The 17,454-nt window shown below is 41.0% G+C and overlaps 1 protein-coding gene across 2 annotated transcripts; it reads right to left on the bottom strand.

Annotated features, from left to right (window-relative positions):
* Positions 1-318: 318 nt before the first annotated feature.
* On the bottom strand, positions 319-16,923 carry lsm14ab (LSM14A mRNA processing body assembly factor b). 2 transcript variants are annotated; one of them, XM_056278229.1, is made up of 10 exons: positions 16,446-16,923; positions 15,674-15,837; positions 10,123-10,270; positions 8,541-8,732; positions 6,921-6,998; positions 6,107-6,283; positions 3,137-3,293; positions 2,936-2,962; positions 2,586-2,826; positions 319-2,415 (listed from the first exon to the last, which is right to left on the bottom strand). In XM_056278229.1, the coding sequence occupies exons 1-10, from the start codon at positions 16,567-16,569 to the stop codon at positions 2,392-2,394; spliced, it is 1,332 nt and encodes a 443-aa protein (XP_056134204.1). In that variant the 5' UTR covers positions 16,570-16,923; the 3' UTR covers positions 319-2,391. The 2 variants fall into 2 exon arrangements, with proteins under 2 accessions (XP_056134204.1, XP_056134205.1); XM_056278230.1 differs by having other exon boundaries at positions 319-2,412.
* Between the last annotated feature and the right edge of the window lie 531 nt (positions 16,924-17,454).

Genomic DNA, 17,454 nt, shown 5'->3' with positions numbered 1-17,454 from the left:
AAAAACAATAATAACCAATTAAGACAACCTGATCCTAACCAACTACTTCCGCTTTCTGGTCTGTGCTAGGTCAAAATGTCCTATCTGAGCACGTTTAAAGGAGGTAAAGAGGCGGCGCACAGCTTACATTAAGGAGAGGGGTTACTGTTTAAGCTGTAATGAACAAGAAATAATACATCAATTGTTATGTTGAAAATTGCTAATCAACATCTAGGGCACAATATAGAAATGTTGTCAATGGTTGGGATGTCACTACTGAGGAATAAAATCAGTAATGTGCTGATGTTTCAAAAAGAAACAAGAGAAACAAGTTATTGAACAACTCTTTATCTTTGTCTTGAGTAAAAACGAACTTGCTTTGGGAAACCCACGTATTAGCACATCATGCTGTACATATCCATGAGAAAGCAACACCTGGTTCACATCTCCAGCGATGGTAAGAGTAACAATCACGTGAAAACCTGTCAGTTTAAGTAGCTCAAACATTACGCACTGTTTGGATTCTCCAATTAACTCAGGTACTTACACCGGCTAGTGCAAAACCCCCAATCCTGCCTGCCTTCTATCTTGGGTATTAAGTTATTTATACCCTAGATATCGTGAGATTCTGTGGTCAAGCAATGTTCAGCCATCTGTACAATATCCGGTCAAACGACACATTTTCTAGCCAAGTCAACTTAGCTCAATGAGTTCCACAGCAACTTAAGAGGATCTAGAATACAGGTCTTGAAGTAGTGCCATCAATACATTTCTGAAAAAAGCCATTTATATGTTAAAGGGAGAGCCATAAAAAATATACCCCTCTGAAGGCACTCCCTCAAGAACTGACAAAGAAATTGAGCAAATGACAAAAAAACAAAAAACAAAAAACTAAACAAAAACAAAACCCCTCAATCCCCCTCTACTGGCCGAAAATCTAATTCTTATCCCTTTGCTCACTAACATCCATATAAAAAGAGAACTGCTCCAGAGACAAAATTATATTAACAACGTTGCGAGAAAATACAAGTCCAAGCTTGGTGGACAGAGGTGGTTTGGAGAAATGCTGCCATTTGTAGCCAAGTGTATTTGTCATTAGACAGTATTCACAGATTTTGGAACATATCCTTTTTCCAGCAAACCAACCTGCTGTAGCAAAACAGAGCCAAAGCTTTGGAGTAAACACACCCATTTGTGGAAAAAAAAAATATATAAAACAGCACAATTTTGATAGGGTAGAAGGGCTTGCAATAATTACCTTTAGACGACAAGTTATTTTTGGAGAGGTACTGAAAAAGTGTGTCTTAATGCATCTTTAGGTCAAGTACTAACATGACAAGTACATAACAGACCAAGTCCTAACTACATCTGACAGAAAAAATTGACACACTAAACATTACTTGCAAACCCCATATCTGGATCAAATACATCTGTCCCAGCTGATAGCCTTCATTAGCTTGCAATTTTGCCTTTTGTTACTAGTAAATTATTGCAAAAACACTTGTAATTTATTAGGGGCAAAAAGATTTTCCAGAGGCAAAAATGTATCCTGAATACAGAATGCATATTTCTACAACTACAGAGGAGTTGGCTGGTGTCAAGCAGCTATCTTTTTAACAGGCAAATTGCTCAAAGATAAACTAGATATAAATTCATCCATTAAAATTTCAGTCGTGATTTTCCACCTTACAGATCCATTTATCATTATACAAAAAAAATCTGCATGACCAATCATTTAGTGTAAATGGCTTCACTTTTAACTTGCAAATTCATCAACCCCCCCCCAAAAAGTATAAGATGAAACACTGAAGAGCAATGACATCAATGACACAAGAATTTTCTTCTGCAAACATCTGAGCAAAAAATACTGAATTGGTGACCAAAAGAAGTAGATCTGCATAGGGAAAAAAAAACGTACTGTAGCTTAACAGGGTGATTCGGGTGCCAAAATTCATCTCTGAATTTATATATGTATATATATGTAAAAAAGTTGTCGATCACAGCTTGTGATCAGTGCACTCACAGTATCAGTGGGCTTTTTGCATTCATCTTTTACACATAACAAAACATTATCAAAGATGACTTCAGTAAGAAAGGAACAGATGCAAAAATACTGAACTATTCCACCAAAGTAACATATTTACACATCCTCATCCTTCTGATGACCATATACAAAATTCGACATTTGGGAAAAAAAAAAAACCTTTTCAAATTCAAGAGAAAGGAGAGGGGTGAAAGAGGCGCTCTCACACCTGCTGAAGACAAGTTGTCAGCCCTGGTGCTGATGTCAGATTCATAAGAATGTCTTCAATTTTTTTTTTCTGTGTAATACGTTGAGGCCAAAGAAAACTTCCGTAAGGAGATATTTCCTGATGTGGGGCTACAATTCTCTGTGGATCCGTCACCGCTGTACTACGCAGCCACCTTGTTATCCTTCTGGAAGAAAGCAAAACATGTTAAGAATACAGCACCATGTATGGCTTAATGACATCATGCAAGCAACTGCCCATTGTGTTACAACTTAGTAGTTTTAGCTTGTATCAACTACAAGCCACACGTGTCTACTGACATTTCCTACATATCTGATTTGAAGCCAAATGATTTACCCTGTATTCGAAGTCGGAGAACTCCTGGCCTCCTCTGCCACCTCTGAATCCACCCCTGAAACCGGGTGGGGCCCCGCGGGGTGGCCCAAAGGAGCCTCTGCTTATTGGACGACCTCGGCCACCGCGGGGCCCCATACCGCCACGGCCGCGATAGCCTCCTCTTCCTCGGTTCTGCCTCAGGGGGATACCAAATGTCTCAGCGTTCATCCTCCTCTCCTCGGCCCGGGTTGACCGTCGCTCTCTAGCAACAAAAAAAAAAATACTAAGGGTCCAATTTTTTCCCCTCTACCAATAAACATTAAAAAAAAAACCCAAAATGCTTTACTGTGGGGAAAAAGTGTGCAACTTACTTTGTAAATCCTCTTTCACCAGCTTTCCTTTAAAAGACAAAAACGGGTGGAGAATTTTTAGTGGCGTAGAGGCACAATGCAAATGCTTTAAATACATTTAAAAAAAGGGTAATTTCTACAGTATTCAATGCTAAGGAGTGAGTATTAAGGATGTGTCAAGCCAATCTAAGGCAGGGAGCACTTAAACGCTAAAACACATACCGTGCGTCATCCCAGGAAAGGTTATCAAAGAAGGATTTGGACTTGTCATAGTAACAGGAGGTCACCACGGGCTCCTCCTCCTCACCAGTCCCATCATTAGCCTGATGCTCCGAGTCAGCGTTCTCCTCTCCATTCAGAGCCTTCTCTGGTTTGTCGTCTGTTTTATTGGAAGAAGGAAAAATAAAAATTCATAACATTTCTTCACGAGGCGGATGAATACTCCTCTCTCATTGGAAGGTTCACTTTCGTGTGACTAGGAGGACCGTTTTGCTCTGGGGTCTGAAGGAAGCCCTCCTCACAGTGACAGCACCACAAAAGATGGCACAAACCTTACTCTTCTGTTGCGTATGTCATCTTGTGCGCTGTGCATGTCGCCATCCCCATGCTTGTGTCGTTGCTATAGCAACCCACAAAGACACGCAAGCAAATGAATACGGCTGCCACCACAGACAGATTGCTTGCAAATAATACCGTGGATAGTCGTTTTTAAAGATTAGATTTGTCTGCTGTCTGAGTGGGGCCTTTTCATTCAAACCATCAATTAAGGATGAAGGAAGTGCAGGACCACAGAGGAAACAAAAGCTAGATCTACTTTGCCATGAAGGAGAAATGAAAAACTAATAAAAAAAATTAATCAATAAAGTTAAAAGAAGGTGTGAAATGTTATGTGCATTATCAAAATATGAATAAAGAGAAAGTTGGAAACATTTATTGTATTGTGACACTTCAAAACCTAATCGCAGAGAAAAACCACTATTGGACGTCTCCTCCCAGCACTCAGTATTTGCTTTTCATGCAGTGCTGTTCACGTGCTCACCTTTAGCAGTAGTAATGTTTATTTTAGTGGTGTCTGGCAGAAACACAACCTTATTTAACGTGTTCAGAAGGTATGAGGATTATAAGAGCATATTTTACCAAAGAACCTAAAGCAGGTCATAGCAGGAAAAAATATGGTATGATCCATCTTAGGGGGATGAACATCAAGATGCTAATTTTTATTTTGTACTCTAAGTTATTTAGTCATAATGCCTTGGGCTGCACGATATTGGAAAAAACTCGCAGATTTTTTTTCTTCTGTCATATGTATTGCAATATAAAAAAATACAAGAATTTTCACCAGATTGACTTGAATAGCTCTATTTGTAAAGCATTAATCACTCTAGAATGATTGGGGCTATTTTGTGTAGGGGAGTTGTTGGGAAATAGTTAAAAGTGTGCAGTGCCCGTTTTTGCCATCCATAAGGGAAGAGGAGATGGAGCCATATAGACGACGTGGAGCAACGGCCGAGAACTGTGATGTGCAGATCAGCTCTGACGTCATCCGAATCCAGATGTACGCGTAAATCATCTACCCGAGTAAATTAGTTTCTCCGATTTAGAGACCCGCACCTAATCACACATCACCATTATTTCTCAGTGGGATATATGATGATATGTTAACATATTACACCATGTTTGAGGTACCAGATTTGTGGCTATCATACAGCACTTCGCAGTTGTTGCATATGACATACTCAGCACTTGACTCGTCATGGTTTTGTTTTTAATTCTCCTTTTTTAATTTTCTCTCAGATCTTTTTTGCCCCCATTGCTGCTTAACACAAATGGGCATTGCAATTGGCGCTGACAGTCTAGTCCTAGTCCGTTTTCCTTTTGTATCAAGTGGCAAAAAGTTGTAGCATGAGGTGTTCAAGTTAATTTGCCTTACTTCATATTGCACGTCCCACTATGTGAATATTGTTCATGCACACATCGCGATGACGATGCTGAAACTATATATCGTGCAGCCCTAATAATGCCCTTGTTTTCAACAAACATCTCCACTTCGGAGACCCACCATTATTATTATTTTTTTTTTCAATACAAAGCTCCAGTAGAACAATGTTTTGTTGTGGTTATTGTGTCTCCATTTCCTCAACTTTCAATTCAGTCTCATTGATTTTTACCATTTGTTTTGCAACCACTTTCACGTTTTTGACCCGCATTTTATGCAGCCTATACTGTGGTCATATTATGGCCATATAATGTCTAACAAGCAGATTTTTAGCGGGATATTACACAATGATGCTTGTGTTGTGTAGATGTTGTAAGTAGAGGCTGAAGCTGCTCAAACCAAAAGTCAAAATCTGTTGAAAAAAAAAAAAAGAAAAAAAAAACGTTAGAAAATGTTTTGTCTGGGTGAAAAGTCAGCACGGGAGATTTGCTATAATTAATTATGATCAGTAACTGTGAGGGAAGGGGTTATAAAAATTCTGCCCTATATTTTACCTGTCATTTGTTTTCATATTTAAAGATAAAATTTTTGCCGCTCTTGTGAATGTGTGGATTATAATGCATAACGCCAGCGCTGTCTTCCTAGGGCTGTGTTTAAAAAAAAAAATGCTAAAGATTGAAAAAATAGCAATTTATTCCGAATGGATCCTCATTTGTACCGGTCAGCAAGTGAGAGTGCTTTTTAAAATGCTAGTAGCCTACTTGACACAGACAGCAAAATAATTGTCTACCATGCAGGCTGTTTTGACGGGATGTTTTAACACAGATGTTTTCTTGTATACCATTTTTGAATCAGAAAACTAAGTTCCACTGTGTGATATTCGCTCTACTTCAGTGTATCCAGAATATAAGTCAGCATTTTCTCAAAAATCCCACAAAGTCAACTCCTAATGCTGATGCTGTCAAAATGATGAATGGCATTTGGAATTATACATCAACACTTTTGAAATTTAGTAAAGGATTGAAAATCCTTAAATTAATGCAACCCCTAATCTGTCAAAAAAATAAACCAAATGTCTTTACCTGAAGTCACAATGGCACTGGCATGGCCTCCATAAATAACCAGTTATATGAGAAAATGTGAAACACTACGAATGCAGAATAATCCCACAGGCCCATCAACCACAGCCCAAGGGTGCTGACCATTCAGCCACTATTTGCACTTCAGCGTGCAAACAGAACATTTTGGAGGGGTACCTTTCAATTTCAGCTTGCTCTGGAACTCTTTGTCAATCTCGTCTTTGTTGAACTGGGCATTGGCACTCTCGAAATCAAAGTCCTCCTCAAACTTCATCGGGCCATCCCTGCGCATGTTGAATCTTCCCCTGCCGCGGCTACCTCCTCCACGGCTCCGACGGGCACATGGAGCATTTGCTGGGGAAGGGAATAAGCAAGTGTTTTACTGGGGACAATGTCAGATTTAATAAATAACTAGGCGTGTGATGAAAGGCAACATGAAAGTTTGAGAAGACAGATGAAAGAAAATGAAAGAACACCAGAGAAACTCATTGACAACAAATAAATGCAGTCAATGGTCACTTTATAAAGTGCACCTGCCCTTGAAAGAGTAACCCCTGCCCCCCTACCCGAGTACTAGGGGGGCAGAGGCAACAGAGGGTCTTGCCTATAATAGCTAGAAATACCTAATAAATTGGTCACAGAGTATATGACAGGTTTTATTACAAACCAAGATATCCACCACATGGAAAATAAGACTTTCACTAAAAAGGTTATCTTTTTTTTCCTTTCCAAAGTAATACTCTCATTACCTGCCATATGACCCCCGAACAACAAAATCACACCATTTTTAGGATGGGATTATTTGTACTTTCAATTACTGAGTCACAAACAGGTTGCAGTTCAAAACACACATCTTTGTGTGAAAATCTTCACCATGTAAAAACTTAAATTTAGACTTTCCTAACCTTGTGACTGCTAAGGTGGTTTATATAAATTTCGTACTGTGTGCATATTTCCTTGGACATCAAAACAGGGTTTGTAAAAAACTTACAAGCTTGGCGCCTGCTGAAGTCCCGGGTTTCAGAGATATGCTCATTATCTGGTTGAGGCCCTTTGTGAAGCTCAGGGCCTACATAGGAAATCAAACAAATAAAACCAACAAAAACCCAACAGAATTTACAAACACGTCATAGCTACCACAGAAAGAAAGTGGTAATGCACTCTGAAGAGCCATACTAAGCAATTCAAGCATCCAAATTACAAATTATGGATTAATACACCATCCGATAACCACTGATAAAAATGCATTAAGCGAGCATGCATTTTGTGTCAAAGGCAAAATGCTGCCTGCATTACACTGGTTATTATTAACATGAGATTTGTAGCCATATCAGTTGTCTAGATAACAAATCAGATCATGTCCCGCTCGCCGTTTGTACCTGTTATTTATGTGTTCTCATCATCTAGATTGTATTCGCATGGTGATAGTATTATATTTTTAGCATGCACCTTCATACTACAGACATGTAGGTATGAAGTTGGCAAATTCATCTTATGTCATTAAAAACAAGCACGGTGCATTACCTTTTTCGTGTCTAGTCAGAGGTAATAGAAATTACAAGTCCTTTGGCTGCAGGTGAGTTTGCAGCTGCTAATTTTTTTCATAGATATATCTTTGGCATTTTTTCCCCCTTCATTCACAAAGACAGTAGGTATAGAGAGAAAACATAGGGAGAAGAGAGTGGTTGGTAGACATGCACACAGAGGTTGTATGACCAGATTTGAACCTAGGATGCTGTGATCAGGCCAGAACCTACATGGTACACACCTGGCTGGCTGCTAGAATGTTACTACAGACGGTCATTGACTGAATGAGGAAAGGTGAAAGGACTAGTGGTGGTGGTTCGTGCCCGAATTGAGGAGTCTGAGTAGACTGCAAATTTTAGAATGACCCGCAATAAATTTGATTGTCTGTGGGGTTTACAATTCCATCCCCATGGTGGTGCGCTCTCATTAATGCAAGCACACTATAGATTTTATTTACACCTGGCTGAATCTGAGATACAATCTTAATGAGAGCCAGATTACACCTGTAGGAGGGTAGCAGATATGATCACATAGTGATTGCAGGGGTGCTGTGTGCTCAGTGCATTCATTTCTGTGTTTCCTCATCCATGTAAGCTATCTGGATTGTATCCTCCCCCTTTTCTCCCCTATTGTAGCCGGCTAATTACCCCACTCTTCCGAGCTGTCCCGGTTGCTGCTCCACCCCCTCTGCCGATCCGGGGAGGGCTGCAGACTACCACGTCTCCTCCAATACATGTGAAGTCACCAGCCGCTTCTTTCCACCAGACAGTGAGGAGTTTCACCAGGAAGATGTAGCGCGTGGGAGGATCACACTATTGCCCCCAGTTCCTCCTCCCCCCCGAACAGGCACCCCGACCGACCAGAGGAGGCGCTAGTGCAGCGGCAAGGACACATACCCACATCCGGCTTCCCACCCGCAGACACGGCCAATTGTGTCTGTAGGGACACCCGAGGTAACACGGGGATGCGATCTAGCGAGCCCCGTGTTGGTAGGATGGATTGTATTTTAATAACAGATGTGGAAAAAGTAGGTGCAGGTGTTTAAGATGTTACAAAATAGTATCATCTTGTCAAAGATACTCACCTTTTCTCTGCTCAAGGTCTGGGGGCTTCTGGCTTCCACCAGTAGTGGTGGTAGGCCTCGAGGCTACTCCAGCCACTGAACTCCTTTGTCCGACAGTGACAGGTGGAGCAAGGGCAGCTGACGGGGTAGTCTGCACTGCCTGCTCCAGAGTGGGACTCTTCTTTAGAGGGTCTGATTTTGGACTAGCATGTGCTGAGAGTAAAGAAAAGTCAGAAAAGCTCTAATGGATAATATCCTTAATGCTTCCACGTGACCTTTAAACAGCCCCTCACAAAAGTGTATAAAACAAGTATAACTGCCTGTGTACTAGGGGTGTAACGGTACACAAAAATTATGGTTTGGTAGGTACCTCAGTTTTGAAGTCATGGTTCGGTATGTTTTCGGTACAGCGAGGGGAAAAGAAACAAAACATAAAATGGCTTTTTGTCTTTTATTAACAACCAGTGGTTTTAGTGAACAAACTAGGGTATGGCTCTGTCTTTCTTAAATAAAGTTAAGTGTCAATACTGCTGCAACTGGCTGCAACCTACTTATAAAAAAAGAAAAATGTATTTAAAAGTAAATCAAAATAAATATTTCATAAATTGAAAAAATATAATAAAATATCCATTAAGATGCAGCATTTAGAAAATTAACTGTACTTGAACTGTACTGGTTTACATGAGCAGCTTTCAGCTTCACATTAGGACTGTGTAACATAAATATTCTCTCAAATAAATAAACAAGTAGGACACCTTCCAGACCCACTGCACACCTGACGCAAGTTGCCAGCGCATCCTACTAAACGTTCCTCTCAGGTTGTCCATGCGTGAGTGAGTGACCACAATTTGCAATGCATAGCCAATGGCAGCAGTTGCGCAGTGCCATGGGAAAAATATAATAAACATTCATTATGGTGCAGCATTTAGAAAATTTACTGTATTGGATTTTCAAGCTCTGGTTTATTTGCATTCGCCATAACTACAAGGCTGCACTGTGCTAAATTACCGGCAATCTCTTTGTGGCGTGCGTGAGCGTGCGCATGCTTAGTGGAGTGGCTGAATGTACAACATCCGGCCCTTTGTGAAAGTTGCTAAGATGGAAACTTGGGAGTTTTCAATTAAATTCTGCACACAAAACGATTCCGCACGTGCAGTGGTTAACACAACGCTGTATTCGTTTGGTACACATGCCTGCTGAACCGAAAGACCCATACCAAACATTTTCGGTACGAATACGTGTACCATTAAACCCCTACTGTGTACACCAGGAAAAACAAACAGCTATACAGAGGTGCCCATTTAAAAATGGCTGTTGTTATTTCAAAATTGCCTTTGAAGTGGAATCACTCTGTATTAGTCTCCTACACCCTAATCCCCACCCACCCACACTCCTCTTGTGTCCTCTAACACATCATTGGAGGGGGACTTTAAATGATCATAGTGGCCTTATTAAAAGTTTTTATTTAAATCTTCATATTTGGCTTCACAGTTCTGGCTTCTTTATAAGACTAATGCATCAACCAGATTTGAGTCTCCTCAAATAGTTTGAGTAAACACACATAGATGAAAGACACATGGTTCAGGCAACAGCCACTAATTACCTCCTCCAACAGCCCCAAACTGCTGAGGTGCCATGGGGGTTGAACCAAACTGGCTGTAAGATGGGACAGCGGCCCTGCTAAATGGTGCATAGGACCCCGCAGACTGGAATGACGTTGCGGCTGCAGCATTGGTGGATCCAATAGAGGACTAGAATGATCAACACACAGAGCACAATTTGAAGACCTTATCAACACATGCATGTTAAATGAATTCGGAATCTTTTTTATTAAATGCAAGGTGTAAAGACACTCAGCATGCACTGTGATCATAACATGAATAGATTTGCCAGACCACCTCTGTAGGTAATCTGGCTTGCACTGTGATCAGATCTTACCCAGAAACAACAAGTAGTTCAAATGAAATATGTACGGCATGCTTGCATTGGAGAGATGGTATTGCTCAGGGATTGAAATATCATCCCACAACTAGGGCTGTCACGACTGTGAAATTTTAGCTGGTGATTAATTGTCATACAAATAATCATGATTAACGATTTAATTGTCTTTTTTGGTGCTGTGGTGTTTGGCTTTGCAACTATGTCCCATGACGTTAATGTCAACAGATGCTCGTCGAAATGCAGCCATCGAATATTATAGAATAAGCATCTGAAGATAAACAGTTTGTTGGTGTTAATTCAACATTCGTGCCAGGGGCGCAACAAAATGATGTCGTTAAAAAAGCGCCAGTCAAACAACAAACGGTGGAAAACAACGTGGAAATAGTGATGGAAATACAACATTGCTGCTAGTTTCATCCAGCCGTTTTTTAACCGATGAATGGAAACTATTCTAATGATTATGCAAAATGATTGCGGTCAGGTCAAATAATCGCATCAGGCGATTATGTAATAATTGTGACAGCCCTACCCACAACCAGTAGTTTCACATATTGCAGTTTATGTTGAGGGCTGCCAAGTAGCTTACTCAGACTCACCTGAATCTGGAATGAACAACTCAAACAACAGTAAAGAAGCCACAGGAGTAACATTCACAGCATTCGCAAACACAATTGCAGCAAAATGACTTGTCATTTTGGTTGTCTTCGAGATATCAAAAATGACACAACAATTACATGTACTTTTATATTGTTTGAATATTGGTTTTGATGACAATAGACAGATTTCCCATATTGCAAACCCACTTTTCTTTGCATATGGTCGAATAAGATTGTGAACACAGTGCAGACAACCAGAATGCATATTAGGACTGCACGGTATATCGTTTCAGCATCGTAATCCCAATGTGTGCATGCGCAATAGTCATATCGCAAGACGTGCAATGTGAAGTAAAGCAAATTAACTCAAACAACTCATGCTACAACTTGTTGCTGCTTGATACAAAAGGAAAACCTGCATGGTTCTCATTTTCCATGACTAATTTACAAGAGAAGTGTGTCTGATATACACTACCGTTCAAAAGTTTGGGATCACCCAAACAATTTTGTGTTTTCCATGAAAAGTCACACTTATTCACCACCATATGTTGTGAAATGAATAGAAAATAGAGTCAAGACATTGACAAGGTTAGAAATAATGATTTGTATTTGAAATAAGATTTTTTTTACATCAAACTTTGCTTTCGTCAAAGAATCCTCCATTTGCAGCAATTACAGCATTGCAGACCTTTGGCATTCTAGCTGTTAATTTGTTGAGGTAATCTGGAGAAATTGCACCCCACGCTTCCAGAAGCAGCTCCCACAAGTTGGATTGGTTGGATGGGCACTTCTTGCGTACCATACGGTCAAGCTGCTCCCACAACAACTCAATGGGGTTCAGATCTGGTGACTGCGCTGGCCACTCCATTACCGATAGAATACCAGCTGCCTGCTTCTGCTCTAAATAGTTCTTGCACAATTTGGAGGTGTGTTTAGGGTCATTGTCCTGTTGTAGGATGAAATTGGCTCCAATCAAGCGCTGTCCACTGGGTATGGCATGGCGTTGCAAAATGGAGTGATAGCCTTCCTTATTCAGAATCCCTCTTACCCTGTACAAATCTCCCACCTTACCAGCACCAAAGCAACCCCAGACCATCACATTACCTCCACCATGCTTAACAGATGGCGTCAGGCATTCTTCCAGCATCTTTTCATTTGTTCTGCGTCTCACAAACGTTCTTCTTTGTGATCCAAACACCTCAAACTTGGATTCATCCGTCCACAACACTTTTTTCCAGTCTTCCTCTGTCAAATGTCTGTGTTCTTTTGCCCATCTTAATCTTTTTCTTTTATTGGTCAGTCTCAGATATGGCTTTTTCTTTGCCACTCTGCCCTGAAGCCCAGAATCCCGCAGCCGCCTCTTCACTGTAGATGTTGACACTGGTGTTTTGCGGGTACTATTTAATGAAGATGCCAGTTGGGGACCTGTGAGGCGTCTGTTTCTCAAACTAGAGACTCTAATGTACTTATCTTCTTGCTCAGTTGTGCAACGCGGCCTCCCACTTCTTTTTCTACTCTGGTTAGAGCCTGTTTGTGCTGTCCTCTGAAGGGAGTAGTACACACCGGTGTAGGAAATCTTCAATTTCTTAGCAATTTCTCGCATGGAATAGCCTTCATTTCTAAGAACAAGAATAGACTGTCGAGTTTCAGATGAAAGTTCTCTTTTTCTGGCCATTTTGAGCGTTTAATTGACCCCACATATGTGATGCTCCAGAAACTCAATCTGCTCAAAGGAAGGTCAGTTTTGTAGCTTCTGTAACGAGCTAAACTGTTTTCAGATGTGTGAACATGATTGCACAAGGGTTTTCTAATCATCAATTAGCCTTCTGAGCCAATGAGCAAACACATTGTACCATTAGAACACTGGAGTGATAGTTGCTTGAAATGGGCCTCTATACACCTATGTAGATATTGCACCAAAAACCAGACATTTGCAGCTAGAATAGTCATTTACCACATTAGCAATGTATAGAGTGTATTTCTTTAAAGTTAAGACTAGTTTAAAGTTATCTTCATTGAAAAGTACAGTGCTTTTCCTTCAAAAATATGGACATTTCAATGTGATCCCAAACTTTTGAACGGTAGTGTAATTTACTCCAATTTCTCTCCATTCGGACAAATGACACATCGACGCATTCATCGGTTTCTCATTAGGATGCGCGGATTGCAGTGATATCCACGGGCACCATGGTTAGTCTGCAGATCAGGCGGGCCGAGTCATTTAAATTAACATTCTGCGTAATAGCAGATGTGTTGTGGGTCGGTGAAATCATTTTTTTATTTTGATATACTATATTAGTCCCCATGGGGGAATTCTTCTCTGCATTTAACCCATCCGAACTGTGGGGACCAACTCCATTTCGTCTTGCCATGCCTCGATCAGGGGCATAGACAGGAGTATAAACCCTAACATGCATGTCTTTTTGATGGTGGGGGAAATCGGAGCACCTGGAGAAAACCCACCGCAGACATAGGGAGAACATGCAAACTCCACACAGAGGACAACCTGGGATGACCCCCCAGGTTGGACAACCCCGGGGTCCGAACCCAGGACCTTCTTGCTGTGAGGTGACAGCACTAACCACTGGGCCACCATGCCGCCCAATATGTCAATAATAAGTCATTAATGAGGAAAATATTAATTACATTCTCTAAAATGTGGACACAGTTTAAGCTTAATTTTTCATCAGGCACGAATTAGCAGACTAGACTCTCATTGCGCCAACTGCAGCGTCCATTTGTCTTAAGCAGCAATGAAGGCAAAAAAGATCAGAGAAAATCAAAAAAGGAGACTTAAAAACAAAAAAAAGGAAGGGCAGAAAAGTTCCATGTGGGAGTGATTTAGTGAAATACTTAACCATGACGTGTTAAGTGCTGGGTATGTCATATGCAACAGCTGTGAAGCGCTGTATGCAGATGATAGCCACATAACTGGTACTTCAAACATGGCCAAGTCAAGTAAATTTTATTTGTATAGCCCAATATCCCAAATTACAAATTTGCCTCAAAGAGCTTTTACAGCAACACAACATCCTGTCCTTAGACCCTTGCATCGGATACAACTCCCAAAAAAAAAAAAAAAAAAAATCTTTTAACAAGGAGAAAAAATAGGAAGAAACCTCAGGGCGAGCAACAGAAGAGGGATCTCTCTCCGAAGACGGAGAATGTGCAATGGATGTTGTGTTTACACAATTTACTGAATACAACATTGAAAAAGGGTAACAGAATTATAAAATATATGAAGAATATGATGAGAAGGATGCCAAGCAGTGTCCAGACGCCACCAGAACAGCCCAGGATGGTGTAATATGTTACCATATCATCCTGCTTACATATATCCCACTGAGAAATAATGGTAATGTGTGATCAGGTGCTGGGTCTCTAAATTGGAGAAAATAATTTGTTCAGGTGGATGATTTATGTGTATATGCCGATTTGGATGCCGTCAGAGCTGATCTGAGCATGACTATTCTCAACCGTCATTCCATGTCGTCCGACTCCATTTCTTCCTCTTCCCAAAAGGCACTGCTCACTTTTCAGTTTCCCAATAACTCCCCTACAAAATCACTTCAATCATTCTAGAATGAGTAATTCTTTTCAAATAGAGCTATTCAAGTCCATCCATCCATTATCTGAACCGCTTATCCTACTCTCAGGGTCGCGGAGATGATGGAGCCTATCCCAGCAGTCATTGGGCAGCGGGCAGGGAGACACCCTGGATAGGCTGCCAGGCCATGACAGGGCACACACACACACACACACACACACACACACACACACACACACACACACACACACACCTAGGGACAATTTAGTACGGTCAATTCACCTGACTTGTATGTCTTTAGACTGTGGGAGGATTTTTATTTTTTCATATCACAATATATATCGCAGAAAAATAAATATTGCAATGTGAGTTTTTTCCAATATCGTGCAGCTCTAATGCATATGAAATATAGGTGTAAATACAAAGTGTGTAATTAGATTGTTCATTCACGAGATAAAGTATCAATAAACTATGACATCAGGTATATAAAGAGTCTAAAATGCTTGATAAATAATCCAGTCAATTAAAATGTAATTCATCTAAGTCATACCCATGATACTTTCATCTTATAGGGAATTGATACAGATGTCACACAGCATGTAGCGGCACTGTTCAAACAGTGGCATAGTCTGTTGACAATAAATGGTAGTTTTGTGGGTGAAGATATAAAAACCAACTGTTAAAGCTTGTTGGCATTAGAGGATCAGTGAGACTGATGCTCCAGGAAGGCTGTTTTAGTAACCAAATGCTATATTCTCTAGTGACATATCAAGAGACCAAAGCCTCTACTCTGGTAATAACCAAGTTACTGGATTCAGATCCATCTGGAGAGAATCTCTGGTATAAACTAAGTTATGACCCTCAAAGTGTTGCTTTGAGTATAGAGGAAAAGGACTCAACCCAAGCATTTTACTCAAGTGAAGTCCTGAACATTTTAAATGATTTTTTTTAACCAATTTGAACAGGGTTTTTCCAGCCTGGAACACTCAGAAGTTAAAGTGTGATACAATGTAATGCAAACCAGGAATGGTTTGACACAGAAAAAGGCCGTCCAAACAGGAAATCCTTACTTGAACAATTGCAGGATCCTGAGGCAGGGTGCTGGTGGCTTTGGGGGGCTCACAGACTGTCAGGTCCTTGATATCACTCCCTCGGAAGATGATGTACTCGTAGACTTCGTCGCGGGGGGGGACCGGTCTGTCGGTAGGGCGGTCTTCGGTGCCAAAGGAGCGAACTGTGGCAGACAACGCGCACAAACAACGATCAATTCTCAGAAATAATAGTTCATTCTGGGTGTGGTGTGAAACCTGACTTTGCGCTAATTTGACGCTGTGTTGATCCACGCAAGTGAACGCTATCGTAAAGCCTGAAATTATTTAAAAAAATATATATATATAATCCGCAATTGCCAACACATAATGGAAATCCAACTGTGCAGAGTTGCCCCATCAGACACAACGAGAGACACGTCAGTTTAACTGCACATCTTACACTGGTATCCTTGAGCAGATACGCGTCATGGACGGACGCACTGGATACACAAAAGAGTACACCGGTTTACCAAAAGCTGTGCAGAGTAATGTGCTGCACAGCAACACGGGAGCCAAACGATGAATAAAACAGCCACAGATGACACATCTGACACCCTACCAGCAGCACTGAGCCAACTCTGAGCGGAACGTAAACAAAGAACACGAAATATGTGCGCGTGCACTCTGTCGGCTAATAAAGCTAGCGCACCTAGCCGAAGACGCTAACTGGGTTTCTCTCGTCGGGCGCACAGAAAATGTCCCCAACTGCATCGGTGAAAAATGGTAGAGGAAACACGTAGACCCGGCTCACCTTTGGCAAGAGCCACGGTGGAGTTTTCAGTGTCGATGGTGTACAGAATCCCCTCGTATCGGATCTCGGCCTTCGAAGTGAGGCTAATTTTGCTGCCAATGTAAGGCGTCCCACCTCCACTCATGTTTACCCCGTGTTTTGGTCAAACTCTTCAATGTGATGCGTCGTCTTAAAAATGTATCTGCAGGTACAAATAACTCGAGGCTACTACTTATGCCGCTACTGTGGAAAAGCTACTTGTAATGAAATATCCCCCGTTTCGCAGGTGAAGAAATTGCTACCACGACATGGCCGTTTTCATTTTTCTTCGCTCACTGCTAAGGATGTTGGGTAATTATATACGACTTATTTGTTTAAAGCCGCTGCCTCCTCCTTTTAAACGATGTCGTCCGTACGGGCGTACACGTAGATGTTTCCGCAAAATACGGTGAATACGCTGTCTTCTGGGAATATATATTCCCGGGGGAGGTAAAAATCCGATCACTTTATCGTAAAAAAGTGAAGTAAAGCAAAGGTATCACTATTAACGACAAGTAACCTCAGCACAGTATTGAGATGCACCCTTGCTATGATCTCGCGATGTTACGCGGGATCGCGCTCCGTCCCTGCCCCCACCTTTCCAGAGGAGAATCCATTTCTTTAGCAGAAGAGAGAAAAAAAAATGTCCCCGCAGTTTTTTTCCCAACCAAAATAACTGGAGGATGACCACTGTATCGTTCTTATTCTGATTATTGCCCATTCAGTTGTACGAGAAGCACGTAACATACGCCTTTTCTAGTCTATCTAATTACTGTTATGTAACTACATGTTAAGATATTGTTAACAGTGCAACGCATTACGGACGCCCATACGAAACGTTGCGAAAATGAGAAATGAGAAAACAATTAGGGGTAATTATATTTTTTTCTTTTAATGACGTCAGATTCATTCCCACAATGCCTAGTAACACGCACGCGCATAGTGAAATTTTTTTTTGTTTTTTTATTTTTTTGGACAGCAATCCATGATC

Source organism: Lampris incognitus, chromosome 4 (assembly GCF_029633865.1).
Source record: "Lampris incognitus isolate fLamInc1 chromosome 4, fLamInc1.hap2, whole genome shotgun sequence".
Classification (NCBI taxonomy): domain Eukaryota; kingdom Metazoa; phylum Chordata; class Actinopteri; order Lampriformes; family Lampridae; genus Lampris; species Lampris incognitus.
Note: the sequence above shows the minus strand (reverse complement) of the source record. Positions and strands in the feature narration are given on the sequence as shown.

Bases quoted from the DNA above. Each gene is read 5' to 3' on its own strand.
- lsm14ab (XM_056278229.1), bottom strand. From the start codon at position 16,569: ATGAGTGGAGGTGGGACGCCTTACATTGGCAGCAAAATTAGCCTCACT. The intron at 8,733-10,122 runs GTAATTAGTGGC...CTTTACTCTCAG, and splicing joins GTTTGGGGCTGTTGGAGGAG to CACATGCTAGTCCAAAATCA. The intron at 6,999-8,540 runs GTGAGTATCTTT...TTTCCTATGTAG, and splicing joins AGACCTTGAGCAGAGAAAAG to GCCCTGAGCTTCACAAAGGG.